The 27246-nt window shown below is 43.5% G+C and overlaps 1 protein-coding gene across 2 annotated transcripts in view; it reads right to left on the bottom strand.

Annotated features, from left to right (window-relative positions):
- The window catches only part of CNTN5 (contactin 5), a 359100-nt gene that overhangs the window by 66742 nt on the left and 265112 nt on the right, over nt 1-27246 (bottom strand). For both annotated transcript variants that reach the window (XM_077927013.1, XM_077927014.1), the window contains 2 exons: nt 2086-2213; nt 685-860 (listed from right to left, as the gene is read on the bottom strand). In XM_077927013.1, coding sequence (XP_077783139.1) covers nt 685-860; nt 2086-2213 — 304 coding nt within the window. The remainder of the gene's footprint in view (nt 1-684; nt 861-2085; nt 2214-27246) is intronic.

Raw genomic sequence — 27246 nt, 5'->3', positions numbered from 1 at the left:
ACTAAGACCACATAACCAGCTTTTTGTTAGCACTTCTCCTTGAACTAGTTTAAACATACCAGGAAGAAATGTTTGCTAGAAGTGTGGGCTTCATCTGCACCACACATTTAAAACACTATTATACCACTTTAAACAGTCTTGGGTTACCCTAAAGAACCCTGGAATCTGTAGTTTGTAAAGGATGCTGAGATTTTTTAGGATACCCCTATTCCCCCCACAGAGCTACAACTCCCAGGGTTCCATGGGAAGAGGGCTAGACTTATCAAACTACAGTTCCCAGAAGTTTTTTGAGGGAAGCCTCGGCTATTAAAGCAGTATAATACTGCTTTTAATGCACCATGCAGAAGAGGCTACAATTTACAAAAAGGTATGGGTTTTTTCTCTCTCACTAGGCTCATGAATGTCTCACCAGTAGCTACACTGTAAAGATTCACGGCTATTTCCTTCTCGACTAAAGTAAATATTCCTATGCTTCAATTAACACAAATGAGATACTTAATTCGGTGAGCTAACATTTCTTTTTCTTTCTTTCTTTCTTTTTAAAGCCCTTGACTGTAATTACATTTCTTCCGGTCATGTCTGAAATATTTCTGTGATGAAAAGACCTCTCTCCAGCAAACCATTTCCCCATTCGATTCTCCCCCCCCCACTTCGAAAAGAAATGGATTTTTGAAGGATGCTCACCGCCCTGATGCTTTCAAAGTGTCCTCCTTCTTTCTCAAAATCGATAGGCTGCCCATTCAGAATCCAGTGGAACATGACATCTAAGGTGGGGTCATGAATGGCCTTGCAGCTGAGGACAATGCTCTCTCCCACTGTCAGCTCGGTCCTTTTGGGAGACAGGTCTATCTTGGTAGGCTCTGAAGAGACAAAAGCAATGTGTGGCATGGTGTGCTAGGCTAGGAATATAGAAAGCTGCCTTATATTGTTGGACCAGCAGATCGGTATTATCTACACTGAGTGGCAGTAGGTTCCAGCATGCTTCTGAAAACCAGTTTCTGGATACTGCAGGAGGGCAGAGTGCAACTGTGCTCAGGTTCTGCTTGCAGTCTTTCCAAAGGTATCTAGTTGGCCACTGGGAGAACAGAATGCTGGACTAGATGGGTCATTAGCGTCTTCTTTGTCCTTGCGTTGTCTTTGTTTTTATTATGTATTTTGTGTTTGTGTGTGTGTGTACAGTGGTACCTCGGGTCACAGACACTTCAGGTTACAGATGCATCAGGTTACAGACTCCACTAACCCAGAAATACTACCTCGGGTTAAGAACTTTGCTTCAGGATGAGAACAGAAATCGTGCGGTGGTGGCGGGAGGCCCCATAAGATAAAGTGGTGCTTCAGGTTAAGAACAGTTTCAGGTTAAGAACAGACCTCCGGAACAAATTAAGTTCTTAACCAGAGGTACCACTGTACACACACACACACACACACACACACACACACACACACACACAAAATACATAATAAAAACAAAGACAACTCAAGGACAAAGATTATGCTAATGGCCCATCTAGTCCATCATTCTGTTATCACAGTGGCCAACTAGATTATACCTTTAAATATTCTTTATTTATCAAATTATACCGCCCTGTACCCTTAGATCTCAAAATGTAAAATTACTCTCTCTCGCTCTCTATAGTAATTTTACGATTTGAGATCGAAGGGTACAGGGCGGTATAATTTGATAAATGAAGAATCTGAAAATGGAGGAAAAGAGCTTTAAAAAAGAATGGGGAAAGTTTACAATTTATTTACAAGACCATTGTAAGCAGGTTAAAACACTAGCAGGATTCTAACCCCACTTGTAAACTAATGGAAAGTATGGACAGTTTGGAAGGATAAAACTTGGATACTATTGATATGCAGTTGTAAATATTATCACTAGGACCCATGTAAGGGGAGAAGTCAGGATATTAAGATATTCGGATCTTGAATTGTTTTTTGTTGTGTGTGTGTGTATGTGTATATATATATATATAATCTGAAAGTGTATCTGGGGAGAACCACCTTTATGCCGCTTTGGGGTATATTATAGGGTGGGGAGTGGTATAGAAATATAAATAAATGCAACAAACAGCCACGTCTTACCTTTAACAAACACTGAAGCAACTATTTCTGCAGAACCAAATACATTTTCGCCTCGGCATACATATCTTCCCTCATCGGATTTGGTGGAATTCAGGATTCTGAGGCTCCCATCTGGAAGAACAGTTATCCTGAAAATTATAAAAAAGGTTTTTATCCTGAAATAGCTTGTGCAGAATCATCTCAAATGCAGAAAACTTCTGTGGAGTCATCTTTCAAAGACCTCACAAATGGAATTACGGACCGTCTCCCCCATGTTTCTTAAGAATGATGAAAATGTCAATTGCATTTGCCAGTCTTTCAAATAAGGCCAAAATAAACTCATTTTTATCCCCTTGCCTTCTGTAATACAGGAGGTCCAAACTCTCCAAAGAAGTGAAACAGTCTTTTAAAACTTAGAAGGGTAAATGTGCAAGGCTTTTTTTTTTTTTTTAAACAGGATGTTTGTCTCTCAGTTTTGAAAAGTATAACTTTACCATCAAAATGATGTTTTAATATTAAGCACCAACTGTTCAACTGGAATCTAATGGTGACCTTAGTAAATCAAATCTAAAAACAGACAGTGGTACAAAGTAAAAGCAGATGGGGAAAGGAGAGGAAATTAATTGTATATAGCCAAAAGATGATTTATAGTACACTCTATGCCAGTGTAGCATGAAGATGAAAATGAGCTCTGGCTACTAATGCATATTATTTTCATTTATTATAGTTAGGCAGCACATTATCTAAATGAAGCCAGAGACACTAAAGGTAGAATTAAGCTGTATAAGAACCATGGGGTTACTCCTGAGAATTGCAGGCCCAACTGAGGTCCTGTCCCATCCCATAATAAGTAGTGCAACTTATTCAGTACAGTGGTACCTCGCAAGACGAATGCCTCGCAAGACAAAAAACTCGCTAGACGAAAGGTTTTTTTGTTTTTTGAGCTGCTTCGCAAGACGATTTTCCCGATGGGCTTGCTTCGCAAGACGGAAACGTCTTGCAAGTTTGTTTCCTTTTTCTTAACACCGTTAATACAGTTGCGACTTGACTTCGAGGAGCAACTCATAGAACGCGGTGTGGTAGCCTTTTTTGAGGTTTTTAAAGACTTTGGTGATTTTTGAAGCTTTTCCAAAACTTTCCCGACACCGTGCTTCGCAAGACGAAAAAAATCGCAAGACGACAAAACTCGCGGAACGAATTAATTTTGTCTTGCGAGGCACCACTGTATGCTGACTTTTATCATGTGGTGTGCTTAATAATAATAATAATAATATCTTTATTGTCATTACCCCCTCTCGGGGACAACAAAATTACTTGCTTCCTTGTCTATGCCAGGATTAGCCGATGACATGGAGACAGAGACTTCACACAAAGGGTTGCTCCTCATGAGATCAAGGAGCTGAACAATAAAATAATAATAATAATATTTTTTTATTTATATCCTGCCCTCTCAAAACCGGGCTCAGAGCGGCTCACAACAGTAAAATAACACAACATTCTAAAATCATTTCATTATAAAATCAGTTCAAATCAAATTAATGGCAACCATTGGGCTAGAGTTCTGTGAGGATTACCAAAGGAGGGGGGTCAGGCTGTGCCCTGGCCAAAGGCCTGGTGGAACAGCTCTGTCTTGCAGGCCCTGTGGAAAGATGTCATGTTCCGCAGGGCCCTAGTCTCTTGTGACAGAGCGTTCCACCAGATCGGAGCCATAGCTGAAAAAGCCCTGGCTCTGGTTGAGGCCAGCCTAACCTCCCTGTGGCTCGGGACCTCCAAGATTTTTTTGTTTGAAGACCGTAAGGTCCTCTGTGGGACATACCAGGAGAGGCGGTCCCGTAGGAAAAAATGCACCAGCAGAACCCATCTGATTGCTCCTGCTGTGACAACCTGCTGTGTCTGGTATCTCAGCTATGGCTGTATCTTCATTGGTGTAACCTGGCAACTGTGGTCCAGACATTGGAAACCTTGAGACTGGATTACTGCAATATGTTCTAGGTGGACCTGCCCTTTGGCATGGCCCAGAAGCTCCAACTGGTACAAAATGCAGTGGCTTAACTGTTGATGGGGGCAGATGGCTGACCACATGGGACACCTCTGGTGCCAAAGGCAAACATTGGAAGAGAAACTTGTTTTTGCTGAGCATTACAGAAGAACGTATATAAAAGGATTTACATTGGCAATGAATTTATTATTGATGCCAGAAATAGCCATAGTTGGAGTCCCTCCTCACATGCACAGCAATAAAATAATATTATAAAAATTTACACACACACAAACACAAACACACAAACACACACACACAGAGACCCTACATTATTTTGTAAGCTCTTTTGTAATCTGGAGCAGTTAAAACAAGAAATATAATTTAGGAATTCTGTTTATTTTAATTCCCAGTGCCTTCCAAAGCTTTGATAATTTAAAACATTTCCTATTGTCCCAAATATTTTTTGTGTTTGTACTTGATTTTCTTGTAACTTGAATCCACTGGTTCCTTTCATGTGGCAGCCCTTTAGATATTTGAAGATGGCTATCATATCTCCTCTCAGTCTCCTCTTTTCTAGGCCAAACATACCCAACTCCCTCAACCACTCCTTATAAGGTTTGGTTTCCAGACCCTTGATCAACTTAGTCATCCTTCTCTGCATACGTTCCAGCTTATCAATATCCTCCTTAAATTGTGGTGCCCACAACTGGACACAGTACTCCAGGTGTGATCTGACCAAGGCAAAATAGAACAGTACTATTACTTCGCTTGATCTGGACATTATACTTCTGTTGATACAGCCTGGAAGAGCATTGGCTTTTTTTGCTGCTGCATCACGCCGTTGACCCACATTAAGCTTGTGGTTTACTAAGACCCCTAGATCATTTCCACATGTGCTGCTGGCAAGCCAGATGTCCCCCCTTCTTATATTTGTGCAGCTGCTTAATTCTTGACTAAGAGCAGAACCTTACATTTGTCCCTATTGAAATATATGAGACACCATTATCAAAGAAGCCCACCCTCCAGTCATCACCCACCTAATTGTAGAAGAGAGACTGTAACATTCAGGCAGTGGCTTGTGGGAGAAGATGATTCTTTAGATTACCTGGCAGGTAATCATTATGTCATCCGCATATAATGAAATTTCCCGCTCTGTCCCTCCTAACCCTTTAGTGGATTGATCACCTCCGATGAAGAATTAGGAGCTGTTTTCTTATAAAAACAAAACCTGTCCCGAAACCTGCCACATCAAAGGAATATACTCTATGACCCTACAAAAGAAAAAATAATTTACAGCTTTGTTGTTGGGTGCAGTTCCCGAGATTTATTGGGTGGAGAAAGTCTCGTTGTCATGAAAAATGTGCAACCATTAACTTGGGATGTGAACACGGTCCCTGTTCTAAGCAATTCCACAGATAGGGTAGATAGGTGTCAGAGAAAATCTGGGGGCATGGAAAGGTCAGGCAGGCTGCATGCTGCATGTTGCATATGGAAGTTGAAGGATGGATTGCAAGAGTACTAACTGCTGACAACAGAGTCCATTCCATCTAATCACGTTGCATACGTTTCCTTGTTGGGCTCCATTACTGTGCATTACAGTAATCTAACCTCAGGGTTATGAAAGCATGACCGACTGCTGCCAGGCTCAGAACTGTTGCAGGATTGAAGCAGAAACCCATAGCTCAATGGAAGAAGACATGCTTTGCATGCCTAAGATGCTATGTTCAGTCTCCATTTAAATAATCTCAAGGACAGGGCCGAATGCCTCTGCAGAAAGCCTCAGGGAGCCATTGCCTGCCACAGCAGACAGCACTGAGCTGGATAGAACGATGGCTCAACTCAGTGGTTGCAATTACTTGCGTTTGGGCAGGAAAAAACCTAGGTAAGGTCTCATACACTCCTCCCCCGGTGTGGGCTTGAGGTGTCCAGAAATCTTTGCTTTCATCATTTATTAGCCAGACAGACTGCAGTTAATCTAAACTATGGTTTGTTTGGCACAAGCCAACGTCAAGTCATGGGTTATGAATGTGGCTCATTTAAGCAAAGTGTAGTTAAGATTAATGACAGTTTAGGGTTCTGACATAACATAAACTGTGGTTAATTGAAATTCTAAAAAAATGTAAGCTTCCAGTCTTGGAGGACAAGTGAGAGGTGAGGGTGTGAGTCCTTGCCTGGAGTTTCCATAGACCAGCATGGTCCAACTTTTCATACCAAGTGGGCTGCAAGAGTACTTCGACACTGATCCTGCCTTGTTGTGCAGGAGGGTGAGATCCTGGCCAAAAATTGATGTCCTCCCCCAGCCCTTATGCTGACTTCCAAAGCCAGATAAGTGAGGCTTTGGGAAGGAGGCATGAGGCTCTGGCTGGGTCGTAGAGCCCTCCCACCTTCTTCCTAAATCTGGGAAAGCGCTAGCTAAGCTCTGGAAAGGAGGCTGGAGGACTGGAGGACAATGTCAGAGCACTCATGCCTCATACCCAAAGCCCAGCACCTTGCTTATCTAGGTTTGGGAAGGCAGTGCAAGAGTTGCAAAGGGAGGCATCAAATGTTGCTGAGGGCCACCAAAAAGGGTATCAAGGCCCTCAGGCCACATGTTGTACCTCCCTGCCTTAGACCATACCCAGAAACATAGATTTGTGGCATAGCAAATATGCTATATCAATCCCTGCTATATCTGGCTGAAAGGATTAGATGAATAGTCAAAGGAAGCTTTGCCATGTTTCTTGATACACCACTTCCAAGTGGGATTAGATATATGAGCAGCATATAAAATAAGCAGAAGATGGGTGGTAATTAAGGAGATGCAGCTTAACAAAGACTAAAAAAGACCCCACAGAGGGAGGCATGAAGAAGTGTAAGATAAACAGTGACAATTGTATAACTGATGTATTAAGATATGTAAAATGCATAAATATACAAAGTAACAAATGGAAAATGTGGAGAAAGGAACGTTTACAACATCCATTGCAAAACTACCCCCCAATATTAGATTTACTTATTTGCTATATTCTGACATGCAGGAAACTACCAAAAACTATATGTACAGTATCTATTGCTTTTCTGCAGTACTACAGAAGAAGTAATTTGTTTCCTGCTTTTTCCCTGTCAAAAAAAAAATGTGCCAAGTTTACTTGCTGTTCAATAAAATATTAGGAAAAGCAACACCACGTGTATTTGATTCAGAGAAAAGGATTGGATTACACAGATCAGTGGTTTCATCAACCTTGCTTTTTATCATATGATTTTGTTGTCAGCTGTAATAATAGTGCGAAAATGGAGAAATCAGCTGTTTTTCTCATGAGGATGTATCTTTTTTAAAAAAATAGAGAACGTATTTACGCTGAAAGTATGTGACATTTGGATGGCTCATCCACCAACTGTTCCTGGTTGCTCACAACTATATGGAAAGGCTGGTAGGGTGGAGGCAGGTCTAGCAGAGAGTCCCATAAAGGGAATTTGCCTGTATCTGGACAGGAATAATAATAATAATAATAATAATAATAATAATAATAATAATAATAATAATTCATTTATACCCCACCCAGCTGGAAACCCAGCCAGTCTGGACGGCTTCCTACAAAATATTAAAATACAGTAGTCTGTCAAACATTAAAAGCTTCCCTGAACAGGGCTGCCTTCAGATGTCTTCTAAAAGTCTGGTAGTTGTTTATTTCCTTGACATCTGATGGGAGGGCATTCCACAGGGCGGGCACCACTACCGAGAAGGCCATCTGCCTGGTTCCCTGTAACTTGGCTTCTTGCAGCGAGGGAACCGCCAGAAGGCCTGCAGAGCTGGACCTCAGTGTCTGGGCTGGACGATGGGGGTGGAGATGCTCCTTCAGGTATACTGAACAGAGGCCATTTAGGACAGAATCAGGAAATAAATATGTAGCAGTGAATAACAGTATTCCCCCAAGTTTAAGCAGCCTATCTCTGCTGCAGCTGTTGCAGTGGTGGTGCAGTCATTTGTCTGAGTACCACATTCAGAATGCCTCACTCTGAGGAAAGATCTCCCCGGGCCCTTCCACATGGCAAGGCAGTGAAGAGAGGGTATAGGGCTGGCAAAAACTCTCAGCTCCCTGGGTGGGTGAAAGGTGCCCAGAAGTGCTGGCAGCACTAGCAGAACTGGTAGCCTCTTCCCAATCCTCCTCACTCCAGAGTCAGCCGCCTGGCATAATAGTCTTATTCCACCTCATGATTGTGCAGTTTTGGGACTCAATCCTTATTCTTCCTCTCTAGCCAGTGGACAAGGGCAAGCTAGCTGTGACTGAAGCATAGACTGATGTGGAGCAGTGGATCTGGCTCTCGGTTGGAGCATTTCAGCCACTAGTCTCTACCTATGCTCTACCTGTAAAAAACCCCCAGTCTCTACCTATGCTCTACCTGTAAAAAATCTGTAAAAAAAACCAACCCCTCGAATATTAGAAAACACCCTAAGCCTCCAGAGACTGTCTTCTAAGGGAAACTGAACCTCTGTAACTTCTCAGTCATTGGAGAATTTGAGTGAACAAGGGCAAGGCCAAAAACCAACAGCAACACAGATGCCAGATTTCGATTTGCATCTTCAATCACTAAATGGGACAGTAAGAGGGGTTTTTCACCCCCAAGTAAAAGAGTCTTTAAGTAAAGTGGGAGCACTGGAGGAAAGGATTTCTAGAAGCCTCACACAGGGGTACAGAACATTGGAACACAAACTATACTGGCATCCCAGAAGTAGGTGGGATTAAGATGGTTAAGAATTTCAGCAAGAGGACATTGAATGCAGGGTGCCTAAGAGACAGTCATGGAGAGAAAATTCACGTAGAACACACCTTCTCAAAGAAAGAAAGCTTCCGGATTTATTTTTCAGACTGCCAAGCCTTGCTCGTGGTGGTACCAACTAATGTGACTGTATACATCTAGAATGTTTTCAGATGAAAGGTTTATACAGTGCTATCTTTCTACAAAAAGAGGTGCTGGAACTCATCACAAAAGCCTCTCTTATTTTCTTATAATGGCCCCCTGAGAAGGGCTGGAACTGACCTCTGACAAGTTCCAGCTGAAAAAAAAAGCCCTGGGTTTATAGAAGATTCTGTTTCTGTTCACTGTAAACTATGCCTCAGACATAAGTTGGTGAACCATCCTGCATTTTAGTCATTCAGGTCACAATCCAAAGACATTTACTTGTGAGTTAGCCCAGCTGTGCACAGTGCAACTTCCACTTCCATGGAAACACACATTGGACTGTGCTGTTAAGTTTTAACATGGGACTAGGGTGGTGCTGTGGTCTAAACTACTGAGCCTCTTGGGCTTGCTCATTGGAAGGTCAGCATTTCAAAACTGTTCAATGGGGTGAGCTCCCTTTACCAGCTCCTGCCAACTGAGCAGTTCGAAAGCACACCTGTGCTGGTCCAGGGGGGAGGTTACCGTGGGGCGAGGTCCAGGACCTGAGTTGAGGGTCGGCAGACAGTCCTCCTCGGGCGAAGCGGGGTCCACAGCGAGAAGCCAGGCAAGGACAGGAACTCTGGGGGAACAGGACTGGATGCTGGCCGAAACAGCTCTTCAACAATGTTGCTCTCGCAACCTGGGACTGGGCTGACTGGCCTTTATCTTCTCTGAGGCCAGGGGCGGTCCCGGCCCCCAGGAGACCCGCCTCTCCTGGCCTTAAGGCGAGCACTCCTCCTGGGAGAAACCAGTTCCCTTCGCCTCTCTGCCCTGAGCCTCTGCAGTTCAGGAGAGGCTGAAGGGTTACTGGACCCAGGGGGAGACTCACCTGTAGGCACTGAGTCCTCAACCACCTCCGGAGCCAGAGTGGATTCACCTGGTGCCTGCTCCTGAGGATCCAGCACAGGTGCAGGCGCTTCAGAATCAAGGCCCTGCCCCAGTTCAGCTGGCCCCGGAGGCGGGGACTCCTGTGCAGACTGGGATTCCTCCGGTTCAGCCTCTGAATTGGATTCCCAGGCCATCACAACACCAGTGCAAGTAGATAAATAGGTACAGCTGCAGCGGGAAGGTAAACAGCATTTCCATGCACTCTGGTTTCCGTCACGGTGTCCTGTTGCGCCAGAAGCAGTTTAGTCATGCTAGCCACATGACCCGGAAAGCTGTCTGTGGACAAATGCCAGCTCCCTCGGCCAGAAAATAGAGATGAGCGCTGCAACCCCATAGTCACCTTTGACTGCACTTAATTCCAAAGGTGACTATGGGGTTGTGGTGCTCATCTCTAGTTTCTGGCTGAGGGATCCGGCGTTTGTCCACAGACAGCTTTTACATTTTTACTTAATTGTTAACATACATGCATACTTTTTTTTTTAAAAAAAGAAAAACACAACAACCTTGAATCTCATAGTTTCTTAGAAGAGAAGCTGAAATGATAATGTGGGATTCATGTAGAACAACATTTTTTTAAAAAGGAGAGTAAGAGATGATAAAAAGCATTGCATCAATCCAGAATTAGCAAGTAGGCTAAAGGGGGAAAGTAGCTTAAAGAGTTCAGTTTCCTATTTCCTACTTTTCTCAGTTGACATCATCACTGCGGGTATGAAATTGGTTTGTGCTGCATGCTGGCGACGGGGGCTTTTGAGATGCAAAGCGGGTTGGGAAGTTGCATTGACTCATTTACCCTGTGGCCTTTCGCAGTGTTCTGATCTGAGCAATCTGTCATTTCACATTAGCCCAGATACGGAACCTGTCAATATTCTTTAATGTAGATTATGCGGAAGGAAGACAAGTATTTGTAAATAGTTGGGACCTTTATTTCTCCTTGAGCGCCTTGTGAGTTCTCAAGCTTTTCCCCTGTTTTTCATAATAGACTTCTAAGCCTCTAAGTCTGAGAGGAGCTAGGGGCGAGTTATTGCATTGCTGAAAGTTCTTGGGCAAACAGGATACCGACTCGACCCTATATGAAACCTTTGAGAGCCTCACTCCTTATTGAAATTTGTTATTTTTAATATTGTCCATCTAATTTAAAGGTACTCGATTGTGGTTAAATCCCAGAGCTCAAAACGAAATTGGATCTCTCACTCAACTGATTTCCCCCTTTGTATTTAAAATGGATTATCTCCAAATGCTTGAGTGCAGTGCCGTTAAGGTGATTGGAAAGCTAAGAGTAAAATACCAAGGCTCAAGCCATTCCCAGCTTTCAGCCAAACAGAGGGTTGTGCTTGTGCTAAAAGGGTTGGGTTCCATATCACTAGCTTTAAATCCATGCAGAAAACACAGGATATATGAGCCACTACCAATTTTTAAACAGCTATATATAAGGACTCTGAAATGAGTACTAAAGCCCTTACACTGCTTGCTACTAAAGCATAGGTGGTTGTGGTCACCTTGCAGCAAATGGCACAATTGTGACACCTGTGGGCACGGGTGCTATAGGGAGGAGCAGGGACTGAGCCCCCCCCCATTTTCAGGGAGGAGGCCAGGTCCTTCAATATTCTGTGTACTGCAGTGGGCCATGTTGGGCCTTCTCATGGCCATGGCAAGCCCCGCCGGGCGTCACACGTGTGCAGAGGGTGGAACCCAATGCGTGTGGCTCTGGGTAGAGTAGGAAGGTCCAAGGCTCTTGCTGTGGCAGAAAATGGGAACTTCTGGACCTCCAGATCCTACTGGACTACAACTCGAGCATTGTCATTGGTGAGAAAGGATGATAGATAGAGTGAAAAAACAGGGCCACAGGTTCTCCATCTCTTGGGCCATTTTTCCACATCATTCCATGTTTGGTGGAATGCCCCCAAGGCAGGGGGCTCTGAGTTGTGAGCCCAGGGCACCACACCACCCTCCACTGCTAACTTTCATGTTGTAAACATGTGGTGACCCCCAGGTTAATCACTCCATGTTCAGGAACATGCAACCAGCAGAAGTACTGGTGGAGGTAATGGTGGCGAGCAATCATCAGTGGGAACAGTCAACATGATGTTTGTAAAATGCAAGCCCAGCCCACAGATCAGTGTGTTGCTCTTGAGAGGCGTATGTATGGGAAATATGCAATGGTAGCTTGCAATGTTCCTTCAGAGGAACCCCATCAAGAGCAGGCAACCTCCTTTCCAGCCGCTTATCTGGGTCTTATCTGGATTGAGCTTGAATATGCAAATCCCCAAATAGTTTATGTAAAACACAGTAAGATAATTTTAAAAAGAAAAATAAACATTCAAAAAAACAAACAAACAAAGACATCAGTGAAACAGTGAATTTAGGAATACTGCAAATATGGTTTCATGAAAGCATGTAACAGTGAGCAGTTTTGGAACCAAACTAATCCAGAATCTAAATTCTGCTCTGGTATCCATTTCTATTAATTTTACAATAAGCTCTATAACATGTACATTTAGAAGTGGATGGGATATTTAATATTTATTTCCCTTGAAATCAATCTCCAGGATTATTCATTAGATTTGGAGAACAATAGATCTCGGACCAAATACTCATTATCCTTCCCCCGTTGTAAATCTCTTTTTTGGGTTCATGAATGACAGAAGAAGAAAATTAAGTCCTTCTCAGAAAACTCTATGAAAAACAACAGTGCATTCTGAGGATGTTGCAACAATAACCTCTCCTACTGCACGGCTAATAGCTAAGTAAGAAAAGGAAACATTTTAGCTGGTTTTAACGATTCAATTAGGTTCCTGAATATTAAAAAGACGTTAGAATAAACCAGCCCCCTGTTCACACTATGCAAGTATCAAAGGGCCAAAATGGAAATGGAAATCTGCCTTCTAGATATTGGATATGACTTTAGTTAAGTGGTAGAGCAACTGCTTTGCATGCATCCCCAGCATCTCCAGAGAGGGCAGAGAGAGAGCCCTGTCTGAAATTGTGGATAGTCACTGCCAGTCAGCATAGACCTGCCAGTGAGCTACATAGACCAATGGTCAAATATACACTGACGGGTAGCAGTTCTCCAAGGTTTCAGACAGGGGTCCTTCCCACCCCTACCTGGAGATGCTAAGGATCAAACCTGGAACGTTCGGCAATCAAGGCACATGTTCAACCACTGAGCTATAACCCTTCCCCAATAAAAGCATATGAATAGCAGTAGACTAGGTACCACTTGCTGGGGAATAAAGGTGTCAAAAGAGTGTTATCATTGTGTTCTTCTTGTGAGAAAAAGGATGCTGTGGGAAACAGGATACTGGACCTTTGGTTTTATCCAACAGAGCTCATAAGAAGGGCCTTGCTGGATGAGGCCAAAGGCCCATCTAGTCCAACATCATATTCTCACGTAGCACAACCAGTTGCCTAGGGGATGCCCATAAACAAGACCTAAAGGCATACTCCGCAAATGACCTGGAAAAACCGGGACACCTTACTTTTCCTGTGAGAGCATGGCGGCCATTTTTGGGTGCTGTGATATCACCTAATTTCATGCCAAGATCTCACCCTCCAAAAGACCTTGGGCGGGGCACAATCTCATGTGGTGCCCCAAAGCACACGGCTTTGGACGGCATGAGTGTATGGCCTTGAAAAAGCATGCATTTAGGGCTCCATGATCTCACACGGCTAACGTGACTCACACAGGAGCCCGGACAGGAAGACACATATTCCAGTTTTGGGATTCAGTATGTTGGAGGGTATGTGAATGCAACAGCTCTCCTCATACATTGTTCTTTTGCAAGTTGGTTCTTAAAAGCTTCATGTGGTGTAATTTGGCATACCCCATTTAATTCTATGGAGGTTTGGACCTGAAGATTGGGCCCAAAGTGTCATAAATCTGAAGGTCAAACTCTGCCTCAAGTGCTATATCATTGACCTTGAGTGAGACATAATGAACTATTTCCATACTTCTGTGAAGCACAACAAATTTTAATTCCAGTGAATGCGGTGAGAGTCTTGTTAACACTAAGGTTGCTAATTGACTATTTACAGGGAAAATTTCTCTGTGCTTGGGGCAACGATTGCAGAGCTAAATCATCTTTATTATTAAAGTGAGCCTTGTAATATTGTCTGTTCAGATGGAACCTTCTTCTTTGCATGGGTCCTTGATTTAAAGAAACACTATTGGAATATTAACTACTGTGAACCTACTCTGATGATTGTCTCAATATTCCCTTTGTTAGAAGGTTGCATTTAATTTAAAGCTTTCCTGTGATTTTATACAGGTATATAAACTTCCCCCCATGTTTGCCAATTTATATGCTTAGAAACATTAAGTAGCATGGCAAATGTTAATTTGAGATGGGTGAGCCTGTTCAAAGTTGTAATTATATCACTATTTACCAAAAGCCACTATACAGTATAATCTTGGCCGAACATTCACAATTTTTCTGAGATCCTTTAATTAGATTTTTATTGTAGTTTCAAAAAAAGTAGTTTCGAACTTCTACAGGTGGCTAGCTAGTATGCTGGCCTCTCAACACCACACCATCTCCCCCCTCTGGGTGACAACAACTTGGCTCCACATCAGAACAGTAACAGATACGGTCCATTCCTAGCATTCTCACGAAAAGGAGAGGTTAGTATGTATGTGTATGAAGTAGACTGGAAAAAAGTGCTTTTGAATAGTGACGATGGATAATTCCCTTGGAAATGGGAGGGGAAATAGCTACGATTTCCATGTTCACCCAAGGTCAGGAACATCTTTCTTTTTTTCTTTTCGCTATCTTTCTTTTTTTCTTTTTTAGCCCATAAATAATCACATAATTTTCTGCATTGCTTTTGGCATTTCCCTTCCACTGAAATGCACTGAAATAATCAACAATGATTTGTGCTAGTATGGGCCGTTGGGGATGGGGAGACAATGGTACAATGGCATCTAACTAGTGGAGCCAAAGAGGCAGAGCCATTTCCTGGTAGGAAGGAAGGCAATTGGGGGCTGGTTGAAGTCAGACTGAAGTCACTGGGGCAGTGCTGCCATTGGTTAAAGGGACCCCTGACCATTAGGTCCAGTCGTGGGTGACTCTGGGGTTGCAGCACTCATCTCACTTTACTGGCCGAGGGAGCCGGCATACAGCTTCCGGGTCATGTGGCCAGCATGACTAAGCCGCTTCTGGAGAACCAGAGCAGCGCACGGAAACGCTGTTTACCTTCCCGCCGGAGCGGTACCTATTTATCTACTTGCACTTTGATGTGCTTTCGAACTGCTAGGTTGGCAGGAGCAGGGACCGAGCAACGGGAGCTCACCCCGTCACGGGGATTTGAACCGCCGACCTTTTGATCGGCAAGTTCTAGGCTCTGTGGTTTAACCCACAGCACCACCCGCGTCTAACAACCACTTCAGCACATTTTCCCAGGATCGCAACTTCTGCATGTGAAGTAGTTACTCTGCTACTGACCCACAGCCATTCCCTGTGTTTTACTTTGTGTGCAATATTTTGTACTTCAAATATTTATTTATAGTGGAGAACACGGCTGACATGATAAATAAATAAATCAAATGGATCCTGAAAGCATCAATACGAGCTATTTTTATCTTCTCTTGTTTCTGCCATTGCTGATTTTGCCCAGTTTCCAAATCAACCCCCAAAACACTTGCTGCTGCTTGCACACACTTGATATTCAAACCACAAGTTAATAATCAGACAGATAGTTTCTCCTATGCTTAATATTTTATGAGTGGGCTATAAATAAATACTTGAAATTATATTGCAAAATCACCAGCTTACTCGTGTTTCCTGTAATGTCCAGTTTGACCTTGGTTATTTAGATACCTGGAGAAAGGAGGGGTGGCGGCGGCGGAAAGCTAAGCTGTCAATCACATGGAGATGCCACTTTGCTTGTTGCTACAGAAAAGACAGTAGTGTCTTGTCAAAAGCAAAAAATAAAAGGTAAAATAAAAAGGGGATTAGGCCAATAATATACTAGAATCTCATTAAACCCTTGACTCCAGTTTTTGCTCTGTCGAGTTCATTTAGAATTCTGGGACTAGAATTGAGTTATCATGTGCTATGATTGGCAAAATGGGCAAAGGAACATCTATCTCTTTTTGCTAACACTACAAGATGAATTATGGGTCTGCAACTGGGAAGAGGCAGTTAAAAAGACAGTCGTGTCCTTTCCGGAGAACTTTATTACTGTTAATATTAGGGGGTGAAAAGGGCATTAGTTCCTACCGGCACGTTATCTATTGATTAGGAAATGTCTGGACCTTGCAAGCTACGGTTTACCATGCAGGGGCTCTCGCTCTGTAGCTATAACTTCAGAAGTTCTGACGGTGAGTCTTAATGACAAGTTACCCTGGAAAGTGATTTCCTCTTGTTAAACGTGACATATCCTGCAGCAACATCCCCGGGTACAAAAGCGCAGAGGTGAAATTGCACTGGTATACAAAATGTTACGGACGAAAGTCCTTCAAAAGTGCAGGGTAGGGCTTCAAGGGGAAAAAATTAAATTGCACAATACAATTTTCTAAAAAGGCAAAGGGAGCTTGCAGAACTGGACTGCCGTTGCAATAAATAAATAAATGAATAAATAAATAAATAAATACATGCATGCATTAAAAGAAATACATTTGGTGCCGTCAGATTGCTAACAGAAAACTCCTTGCAACCCTGCGAGGTTTTGAAAATTGGTTCAGAACCCTTTGATGCTGCCCCCCTCCCTTGTGAGCAAATGGAGCACTGTTCTCGGGCAACCACTACCCTCTCTGCCTTCTTACTTACAAGCAGTTGGATGGGTATGTGTCCTGGATGCTTTAGCTGAGTTTGGACTAGATGACCCTTGGGATCCCTTCCAACTCTACACTTCTATGATTCTATAGTCCAGTGGGTGACCCTGGCATTCAGCTTCCTCCTCCTCCTCCTCAGTGTTGCCTTTATGGGGACAGAACTAGAATTAGTTGCCCTGTCTAAATATATATAAAAATAAAAAAAATTGTCCAGTAGCACCTTAGAGACCAACTAAGCGTGTTCTTGGTACTGTGGTACCTCAGGTTAAGAGGTACTTAATTCGTTCTGGAGGTCCGTTCTTAACCTGAAACTGTTCTTAACCTGAAGCAAAGTTCTTAACCCGAGGTATTATTTCTGGGTTAGCGGAGTCTGTAACCTGAAGCGACTGTAAGCTGAAGCGTCTGTAACCTGAGGTACCACTGTATAAGCTTTCGTGTGCATGCACACTTCTTCAGGTATCTGAAGATATTCTTCAGGCAAGCAGGCCTTGCTTGGCTTGATGGGAAACGAGATTATGAAGACAGATCAAAGATTATTCATATACACCACAGTTGCAGCGAGGGCTTTGTTGGCCCAAAAATGGAAATCACAAGAAACCCCTACTATTGCGGAGTGGCAGGCGAAGATGATGGATTTTGCTGAGTTAGCCAAACTGACTTGCAGGATCTGAGACCAGGACGATCAGAAATTTCAGAAAGACTGGAGTAAATTTATTGTCTACTTAAAGGATAACTGTAAAAAATCGAAGACACTAGCAGGATTGAAGTAAATCCTACAATGTAGATAAATTGTAAAGAGTTAGAATGCACAATTGGATTTGATATGGGATACCAGTTGAAGGGAAGGAGGGTAGTCGTAAGCTTGGCGGAGGAAAAAAGGTTTGCATGTTGATTAATATGTTGTTTGAAAAAGTGTGTAAGGAAAATAATAAAAAATTATAAAGAAAATAATAATAATAATAAGATATTCTTCAGATATTCTTCAGATATTCTTCAGGTATCTGAATAAGCATGCATGCACACAAAAGCTTATACCAAGAACAAACTTAGCTGGTCTCTAAGGTGCTACTGGACAATTTTATTATTATTATTTATATTTCGACTGCAACAGACCAACACGGCTACTTGCCCTGTCTGTCATTGGCTCTAGCGCCACCTACTGTTGAGCTCCCTGCTTTCCATCCTACCAGTCCAGTGAGCATCAACCACCACTGTCTCTTCCTATGTTCCATTCAGTGGAAACTAGACAAAAGCTCAGGGAGGCTTCTAGAGGCATGTCTCCACCCCAAGGTAGTCTGGGGTTTCCAAAAGCTGCTGGGCAAGATGATCTGGGGAGACAAGAGGGCAAAGGTGGGTGAGAGGGAGGAGACAATCGCCGCTGGTTTTCTTTCCCTTGAAGAACCAGGTGCCTCTCCAAGCCACTGCCTGTTGTCTTGCCTTCCAGAAGAGGTGCTGACCTTCAGACATCAGACTTGCTCTCTTATGGAAAGTGTCAAGAGATCCTTTGGTTCTGGTCTTAAAACTTTGGTTCAGCAGGAACTTAGACTTCTGGGTAAGATCTGGGATCACGAGAAAGCAGATCTTGATTTCTCTCTCTCAGTTAATTGCTAGCAGTCATACAAATTATTGCAGCTGTGTTATCTCACACCAGCACCTCGGGGCTGAAAGTGGCCAGTCCATTAATTGGGAACATATTCTTCAGTTGTGCTGTCACGGGTTCAGCACCAGACTCAAGAGTTTTGGAAGGTTATAACTGAGATACTTTCTAATTGGCTGAGGAGAGAGAAGCAGGTTGCTATGGAAGAGGTTATGAGACACCTACCTCACAGTACTGGCAGGTATTAGGAATGCATCATAACTCAGAGGAGGAATGGACACAGAAGCAGCAGCAAACTTTTCATTTGGTTCTAGTTCTGCCCATAAAACTATGAGGGTGATAAACTCGTTCATATCCCATAATCCCCTGCCCTTCACAGTCACTGTATTTATGAATAAACTATAACTTGATATTAGAAGGTGACAGACTCATAGATGAGTGTTTATGATAATCACCGAGTTATTATCATACCTTTCAGACACTACAGTATCTAAGAGGGAAAACAGCAACACACAGCCAAGCCCACCCCCAGATCACCATAACTGCAGCTTGCAATTCTGAAGGTCAGTGACATATAAAAGAAAGCTTGTTCTCAGTCACAAAAGAAGAGTTAATAACACAGCAAAGCACACTGGGCAGTAGAAAATCGCAGTAAAGTGGCTTTAAAGAGGCGCAATCTTTACATGCAGTCTGCAAAAAACCACGGTAAACCACACAGCAATAAATAACATTTGATTTTAAGGAGGAAAAAAGAAATCCGAAAAACATTGTCCAGGACCACATTACTGGTACAAGTTGCCTCATATATGTTTTATGTGCTTGTAAGGCTGCTTTTTTTAGAAGGCGAGAGAGAAATTAGCAACATGCCTCAAAAATAGAACACAAGGAAAGGGTTGCTTGCCATGAATGGAAATCCTACATGGAAGACTTTTCTCAAGATCTGGGGTTTCCAGTCAGCTAGAATTAGGAAGAATGGGGAAGACATTTGAACTGGTTCATATTTAAAAGCAAGCTTAACATACTTTGCAGTTTTTGAAACAATATGCAAGGTAGACAGAGAATGGAAAAAGACCTATTCGCTCACTTCCGCTGAGATTTGTGATTTTCAAAGTCTGATCCTAGGAGGATCACAGGTTGGGGTTTCTTGTGGAGAGACTGGTAATGGTAGCTGAGCTTCTCTAAAACAAAAGCAAAAAAAATCCCCTACAGATTCAGGGCAGTGTTGGTGTAATTTCACAACCTGGATGGTCGTCCTCAAAAACTGTCCTCATTTATCAAAGGAACACACAAGAATGTTCCTGGGAATCTTCCACAATGTGTATGGAGCCATCTTTTCCCTCCTGTCAAGGGTAGTAGTGTAATCTGTGGGGGAGGACACAAACTGGTAGTGGGTGGAGTCTGAGCCAATGGTGGGTGGAGCCAGAAACCAAATTATTCTGGATTAACCAGAATACCTCCCTGAGTCAGGTTTTATCATGACTACCTAAAATTAGAATTCCCAATCCTATGCAGGTTTATTTAGAATTAAACCCAGCTGGATTTCATGGGGTTACTTTCAAATAAGTATACAGAAGACTGATTTCTCTCTTTTTTTAGTGCAGCAGACTAATATAGCAATTGCTCTGAAAAGCAAGCAAAAGTAATTCCCTCCTGACTTGTGTGCACATTCATTTGTACACACACAAACAGTCACATGCAGCAGAAGCCTACCTATCAATATACTGCCACATTGTACTAGATTTGATTCACACCACTGGTGTGGTGTGACACAGCGGAGGACATCATTGTACAGGATCCCACCATTTATGCACACATGTGGTTTTGCTCCCTCATGATTCACCCATGAAAACAGTGGGAAAGAACTGCATGAGGGGAAACTGCTCTGAATTTCATCGCATGGCACTATCTATGAAAAGAGTGGAGGAATTGCAGCTCAAAACTCCCATAATTATCTGTGTTAATAGGGTTTGGAACAGATTTCTTTCCTGGAAGCAACTAAAGCAGAGATGAGAGCTAAACCTCTGCTAGATTCCCAGAAGTGGCTTTTATGTTGTGGGAAAGATCACATAAAACATGGAAATCATTAGGCAAGGCAGTATCGGGGGAAATTGAATCCAGTGGAGTCTGGATGCGCCCTCTGTCTAACAGTAGGGCTGGCCCTTCTCAAAACAGATTTCCATCTCCATGGCAAGCTGGTTTTGAAACTTAGGGGAGCTTCTAAAGCCGTTTCTGATCGATAAGGTCAAGTGCTCAAAGACTAAGCAAAATAAAAGCAAAGCTCAGTTGGCTAACACAAATCCTTTGCAAGCACCAGAGCTGCTTTTTAGGAGCCCAACCATAACAAATAAGTAAATGAGCAGGAAATATGGTAATTCAGAATAAGTAGGAAACTGCCATTGCATTGAAACAGAGATCAAGTTAATGACCATTGATTAAAGACATAGAAAAACAAAAGTGCTCTCTTCTGCTTCCCTAATGAGAAAAGATGTACCACCAAAAGACAAAGAAGCCTAGCTTGAATTCCTATACAAATTATTTGCTCATGGTAGCTTCTGAAGCAGAGGACAAGACGCTTCTGGAATTAAGATAAATGTGGAAAAATCTACTGGTCCAGATGAAAGAATTGGTTACTCCGACACAATGGCAAAAAGTAAAGCAATGTAACCTACTTGCATCTAATAAATTGCAAGCAGTAATGAACCAAGGACCAAAGCTTATGGGATGATCAGGCAATATATCTGACATCATCATTACCTAGAAACTATTCATTACGATACCGCTGAGCCAAGGCATCAAGAAAAGATCATAAATCTAGACAGCCCAAGGTGATGATGCGATCTCATTGGCATCAAGCGCTCTGTGAAAATTCAGAGCGAGACAAAGGCAGTGACTCAAAACTGTGTATGTGACCTGAAGAAGATATAAGGAGTTGAGAAAACATAGCTGGGCTGAAATATGGGCCACTTTATTTAGCATACATGATATCCATATACACTAGTGCCCCGCAAGATGAATGCCTCGCAAGACGAAAAACTCGCTAGATGAAAGGGTTTTCTGTTTTTTGAGTCGTTCCGCAAGACGAATTTCCCTATGGGCTTGCTTCGCAAGACAAAATGTCTTGCGAGTTTGTTTCCTTTTTCTTAAAGCCGCTAAGCCGTTAATAGCCACTAAGCCGCTAAGCCGTTAATAGCCGCTAAGCGCTAATAGCCGCTAAGCTGCTAAGCCGCTAATAGCCGTGCTTCGCAAGATGAAAAACCCGCAAGACGAAGAGACTCGCGGAACGGATTAATTTCGTCTTGCGAGGCACCACTATAGGAACCTTGGAAGCTGCCATATTCTGGAGTCAGGCCATTGACCCATCTAGCTAGAAGTGGCTCTCCAGGGTTTCAGAAAGGGGTATCTCAGAGCCCTATCTGGAGATGCCAAGAAGTGAATCTGGGGCCTTCTGTGCTCCCTTGCTAGTTGGACTTTACAGATAAGGGTGCCGCAGGGAGGTTATTACATCATGGAGAAACAGGGAGGTGATCTCAAATATCTATAGAGTCTGAGGGTACAGTACTGCTATGTCAGCATGCATGCCTGTGCATGGAGAGATAGTTGTGGCATTTCTCAGCCAGGTCCCTGCAGAGACAAATGCCTACATGCTTCACTGCAGACCCATTATCCCAATAAGTCCTTTGGGCTTTTGCAGTGGATGAGCCAGCAATGTTGGACTGTACTTTTGGGCCTGCTGACAGAGGTTTGCTGCAGCAAAAGTGGGAATTCGGCTGCAGAAAAACCCAACAGGGATAGGGAAGATAAAGGGTTCTGCTTGCTTGCTCTGCAGCTCGCTCCACAGACTGGGAACTTACATTCTCAAATTCAACACAGGGGAAGAGGAGGGAATATGGAAGCAGGAGACAGGTTCTTTCAATGTCACATGCTTTAGTTGAGCTACTAGGCTCAGTGGACAGCAGTGACTCACTAAGTGGGGTTGAGTCAGTGCATTAGGTTCCTGGCAGGTGGGTAACTGTGGCTTATCTGGGGAGGAGGCAAGAGTGTCAGCTTGGCCCTGTGACTGTGGGTGCCCGGGGCTGTGGGTGCCGTGCAGAATGCATAAACCTGGTGCTGAAATTTGTGGGTGCCCAGCTTCCTTATGGGGAATTTTGTGGGTGCTTGGGGACCCAGGACCCCAGGGAGTCGGCACCTATGGGAGGAGGACAGTGCAGTCCAAACACACAGGTGGAGTCAATCCAGCATTCCTGGCAATGAGTTTGCACCACGCTGACCTTCCCACCATCTTACTACTCCCCTCTCCTTTCCCGTAAACAACGAGGAAGCTAGTGTAGCAGTTCCATTCCACCCAGCAAGATGGGGAAACCCGTGGTCTCATGAATCCTCCCAAATTCCTGAATGAAAGCACGAGCATTAAATGGAAGTGGAAAGCTGCATCTCGTGCTCTTTAAAAATCCAAAATAAATCAGAAGAGGAGATTAGCCATCTGGACATCTAAAAGAGGGCTCTGAATGCTCTCAGGTTGTCATGTCCCTGCACATCCATTGCTGGCAGCCATTCCACACAGAGGAAATCTAAACCTGACTGTTGAGCAATCAACCGGACAGCCGATGATTGATGGGAGTGGAACCTACCCATTATTAATCTGCAGGTATCTAATTGCTTAGTTCACTCAAGTAGCACTTTGTGCCGAGAATACTGTGCCAGACATTTTCTTCATTGCCGGCAAAAGCTATTCACATTTAAGTGGCATGTGGGCACTACCGCCTGTGTGGGAAAATTGGGATGGCGATGAAGTGACTTATGGTTTAGTGCAACAGCCTCCCTCACCCCATCTCTTCTTCTGCCTTTTTAAAAAACTATTCTCAGATTTACTGTAAAGGTTAAATAAGATTGTGAAGTATTACGAGTGACCGGCAGTTCTCTCGTCTCGTGCTGTGATCTTATTATGCTCCTGAAGCTAAGCAGGCCTTGGTTGGGATGGACATTTGGAAATGAGATATTCTGGGAAGTATCTGTGTTGAGGCTGAAATCTCTGGTCCTTCGCTAAAAGGGGCAGTGCCAGGGCAGAAGCAGCTGTCATTCCGGTTAACAACCAAACTAGATGTGATCTGTAGATCACACTAGAGTGCTTTTTTCCAGCCAGGGCTGGTGTGCCAGCTATAACCATACTTGATAACAAGGGAAACTCGGCAACAATGGTGCTGTTCTTGGTAATCTCTAGATTGGAATATTGCAATGCAAGCTTAGTGGGGCTACCTTTGAGGTTGGTTCAGAAATAATAATAATAATAATAATAATAATAATAATAATAATAATATCCCGACCATCTGGCTGGGTTTCCCCAGCCACTTTGGGTGTCTCACAGCACGTATAGAAACATAGTACACCAAACATTAAAAACTTCCCGCTACAGGGCTGCCTTCAGAAGTCTTTTAAAGCCATGCCTTTGGTTCTGGAGATCCTGGACTGCCCAGACAACAAGACCCCTGCCTCGCATCCTCTCTGATGTGGTTCACAGGAAAGCAGGGCGATATGTTTGGAACCAGCTTGGCTGCGGGAATCGCTGGAAGGAGGATAGCTCAGTTGGTAGGGCATGAGACCCTTAACCTCAGGGTCATGAGTTTGAGCTGCATGTTGGGCAAAAGATTCCTGCATTGTAGGGGGTAGGACTAGATGACCCTTGTGGTCCCTTCCAACTCTACAATTGTATGATTCTAAGGCGCCCTCCGACTGTATACGGTTTATTAAATAGCTTTTAAAAACATATTATGCACCATGCTAATGATCAACGATTATCTTTCTCTGCTTCGATCTCAAAAAATCTCTGTAAATCGATTCATTTTTCCTCAATTTATGCCTGAACATGCTAACGACTGGTGGCTGGAATTGGCTGCAGAGGAACCAACTGATTGTGTTAAGCATTAAAAGACGGTTGTAACGTGGTATTTGTGATCCTTCCTCTTCCAAAAAATTCTCAGTTCATATGTATTCTACCTAGGAGGTCCGGATTTATTATTTATGAATTCAGTTCCTCCCTCCACATAAAATATTAAGAGCAGTTATATATAGCACTGAGAAAAAATGGGCTGATTTTCATCCAAGGTGTGCTGTATACTGTATCTGAGCTCATTGGCAAAAGCCACCTATAGCTGAAGGCTTGAAATTATGCTGTTCTGCTTTGCCCCGCACCTTGAATAAAACTTTTTTGGGGGGGAAATGTATATGTATTTAGATAAGTCTTTCTAGCTGGTAAATTATTAAATGGCTAAAATGGATTGACAGCATAAAGTGAGGCTGGAGGGAAAGGGTGGGTCTGCTTTCAAGGTCGTCCTGCTGTTCTAGAAGCAAAAAGATTACTCAACAGGAGCAGCAGAGCTGACAAATAACACAACCTTGAAGATGGACATCCGCCAAGGGAGTCTTCCGTTTTCAGTCAGAGCTGAGGGCAAGGTATGACTGATCTAAGAGACCATGTGCAGAGGAGTCCCAGAATGTAGCAGGCGGCCTCCCTCCTCTTTTATTATTCTATTTATGGTCTCGCACAGCCTGGAGGATGTGTGTAGGTAACATAGTAATTGTAAAGCAGTGAGCAGAATTGGAAAGGGAGCATGGAGTATCACAATCTTGTAGCAAATCCTGCTCTGCATAGAACTGGGGCATGCCATATCCCTTCCATGCTTTTCGCACGTTGCTTGAGCAAGGACAGCACTACACCCAGTTCTTCAGGTGGGATTTATTTTTTCTCCAGTGTTCAAGTTCCCACCCAGAGCATGCCCAAGACATTTTGCTGCCTGAGGCAAGGGAGAAGACGCTTCCCAGGTGTGGGCTTAGCAGCTAAGTCTGTCCGCCCATTCAGTCTAGTCTTGCTGGCACTCAATCAAAAGTCTGTTTCATCCTGTCGCATGCCATCGCCTCTCATTCCAATCCATTGTTCACATTTGGTGGGGCACACTTTTCAACGGTTTTCAAACAATGTGCATTCTGCACAAATCTTTTACAAAAAAGTATATTAATTTGCATTTATTCTGCATGCCAAAAACATTGCAAAATCCAGAGCGGTCTGTAATCTTACTGGAAGTTACACACTGTTGCAAAAGCAAGTTTGGGAGTCTCGAATAAGGGACCAAACAAGCAGCATGTTTCATTGTACCTGAGGGCAACAGGGTCACTTAGGAAGCACATCATGATGCACGGCACATAGAAATATGTCAGACCCCTCAACTGTCCCAGAATTGCAGAAGCCATCCTGGCTTCTGATTGGATCTTGGAATGCCCTGGTTTTGGTGTGGTGCTCTAGTATGAGTCAGCCGACTCGTGCCAGAGCAGCAGACCAAAAGATGCACTTTTTTTGTCCGGCGCTCTTGATGCAAATCAGCTGGATCACGCCAGAGTGCCAGACCAAAAGATGTTCATTTTGGGGTTTCTCACAAATCAGCCAGCTCATGCCAGAGCACCGGACCAAAAGATCCTCATTTTTTCATCTTGCGCAAGTCAGCTGGCTCCTGTGAGAGTTCAGGACCCAAAAACGAGCATCCTGATTTTGACCAGTGGGATGTTGGAGGGTATGCTATGTTCCCCAACACCTCACTGATGCTGCCCACCCTTTAGGTTCTGCAACCTGAGGCCACTTTGCCTAATGGCAGGACTGGCCCTGCTCCTACTTGGAAGACCCCAGAGCGAGCACAAGGAAGCACTGCTTCCGCTGTCTGAATACATTCTGAAAGCAAATGCTTTTTGTGCTCACTCGGGGGTCTTCCAGGCAGGAGATTGAACTCGAATTGAAGGAAAATGGTACACATTACCAGCAGCAAGGAGGATGGGAATGGACTGCAGCTCAGTGGCAAAGTGCATATATTGCATACAGAAGGCTGCAGGTTCGATCTCTGGTATCTTCAGCTAAATGAGGACCAGTAGGCAGGTGATGCAAAAGACCCCTGCCTAGGACTCCATTACAGCTGCTGCCCGCAAGAGTAGACCATATTGGATGAATAGCTTGACTTGGGGTATACCAGCTTCTTAAATTCCATTGCTATCATCAATAAGTTTGCTGCTTTCACTGCCCCTAGTCATACCAACTGCAATAACTGAATTGCATGCTGCAAATTTTCAGCCTATGAACATCGTCAAGTTGGGTGTGTGCACGCAGAGGGTTGCCTTTTAGTTCAGCATTAATGATTTCAACACAGCTCCGCTGAAGAAGATAACACTACATATACTTTTAATTTACTTCAAACTTAAAGGCATTATCTATTATGTTGCGGTGTGTTCTGCTGCATCCTTCTCTCTCAAAGGGATGCCACCGTGCACTCTCTCCTTCATGGAAAAAGAACCATTGGGAATGATTAATGGGCATATTTAAAGGTCAAGTCACCCCCTTTTATATTTCAGTGCAGGCAGGCAGATCTTTTCTTGTCATTATAGATGTTTGCTGCACCAAGAGGGCAACAGGCTATAATAGGACCCGTCCCGATGAAACAGAAATTATATGCTTGGCAATCTGATAGCCACTATCCACTTCAAGAGTGAATATCTGGTTTTGATATATTACAAATTAAACTGCCAGTGGATTTGTTAGATATTTTGAATCATAGCAATAGGACGGACCTGGGCAGAACTGATAAGGAGGCCTTATTTTTGTCCTACGATCGAGTTTGCAAGGCTGGCTTGGGACTGAGTCTTGTATATTAGCTTTAATTTGTGCTAGGAAGAATTTGGACAGCCCCAACTTCCAGGGTCAGTGGGGATTACTTTTTTGTTTGTTTTTGTTTTCACGTACTCTCCAAGTGTCCCCATTTTCCAGGGGCAGTCCCAGAATTACAGAAGCCACCCCAGCTTTTGATTTGATCCCAGAATGTCCTTATTTCCTTTGTCAGTGCTGTTGCCAACGGTGGCGTTTGCCCCCCTAGGTGTGTGACATCATACTGGGTTCATAAGGAAAGGGTTAACTAATTGTAAAATGACTAACTAATGGGAACCCAAGGGGCGGAGTTAATTGTGTATAAGGTTTAAGCACAGAGGGTTTTGGGATGA

The sequence above is a fragment of the Podarcis muralis genome, chromosome 4, assembly GCF_964188315.1.
Source record: "Podarcis muralis chromosome 4, rPodMur119.hap1.1, whole genome shotgun sequence".
NCBI classification, from domain to species: domain Eukaryota; kingdom Metazoa; phylum Chordata; class Lepidosauria; order Squamata; family Lacertidae; genus Podarcis; species Podarcis muralis.
Note: the sequence above shows the minus strand (reverse complement) of the source record. Positions and strands in the feature narration are given on the sequence as shown.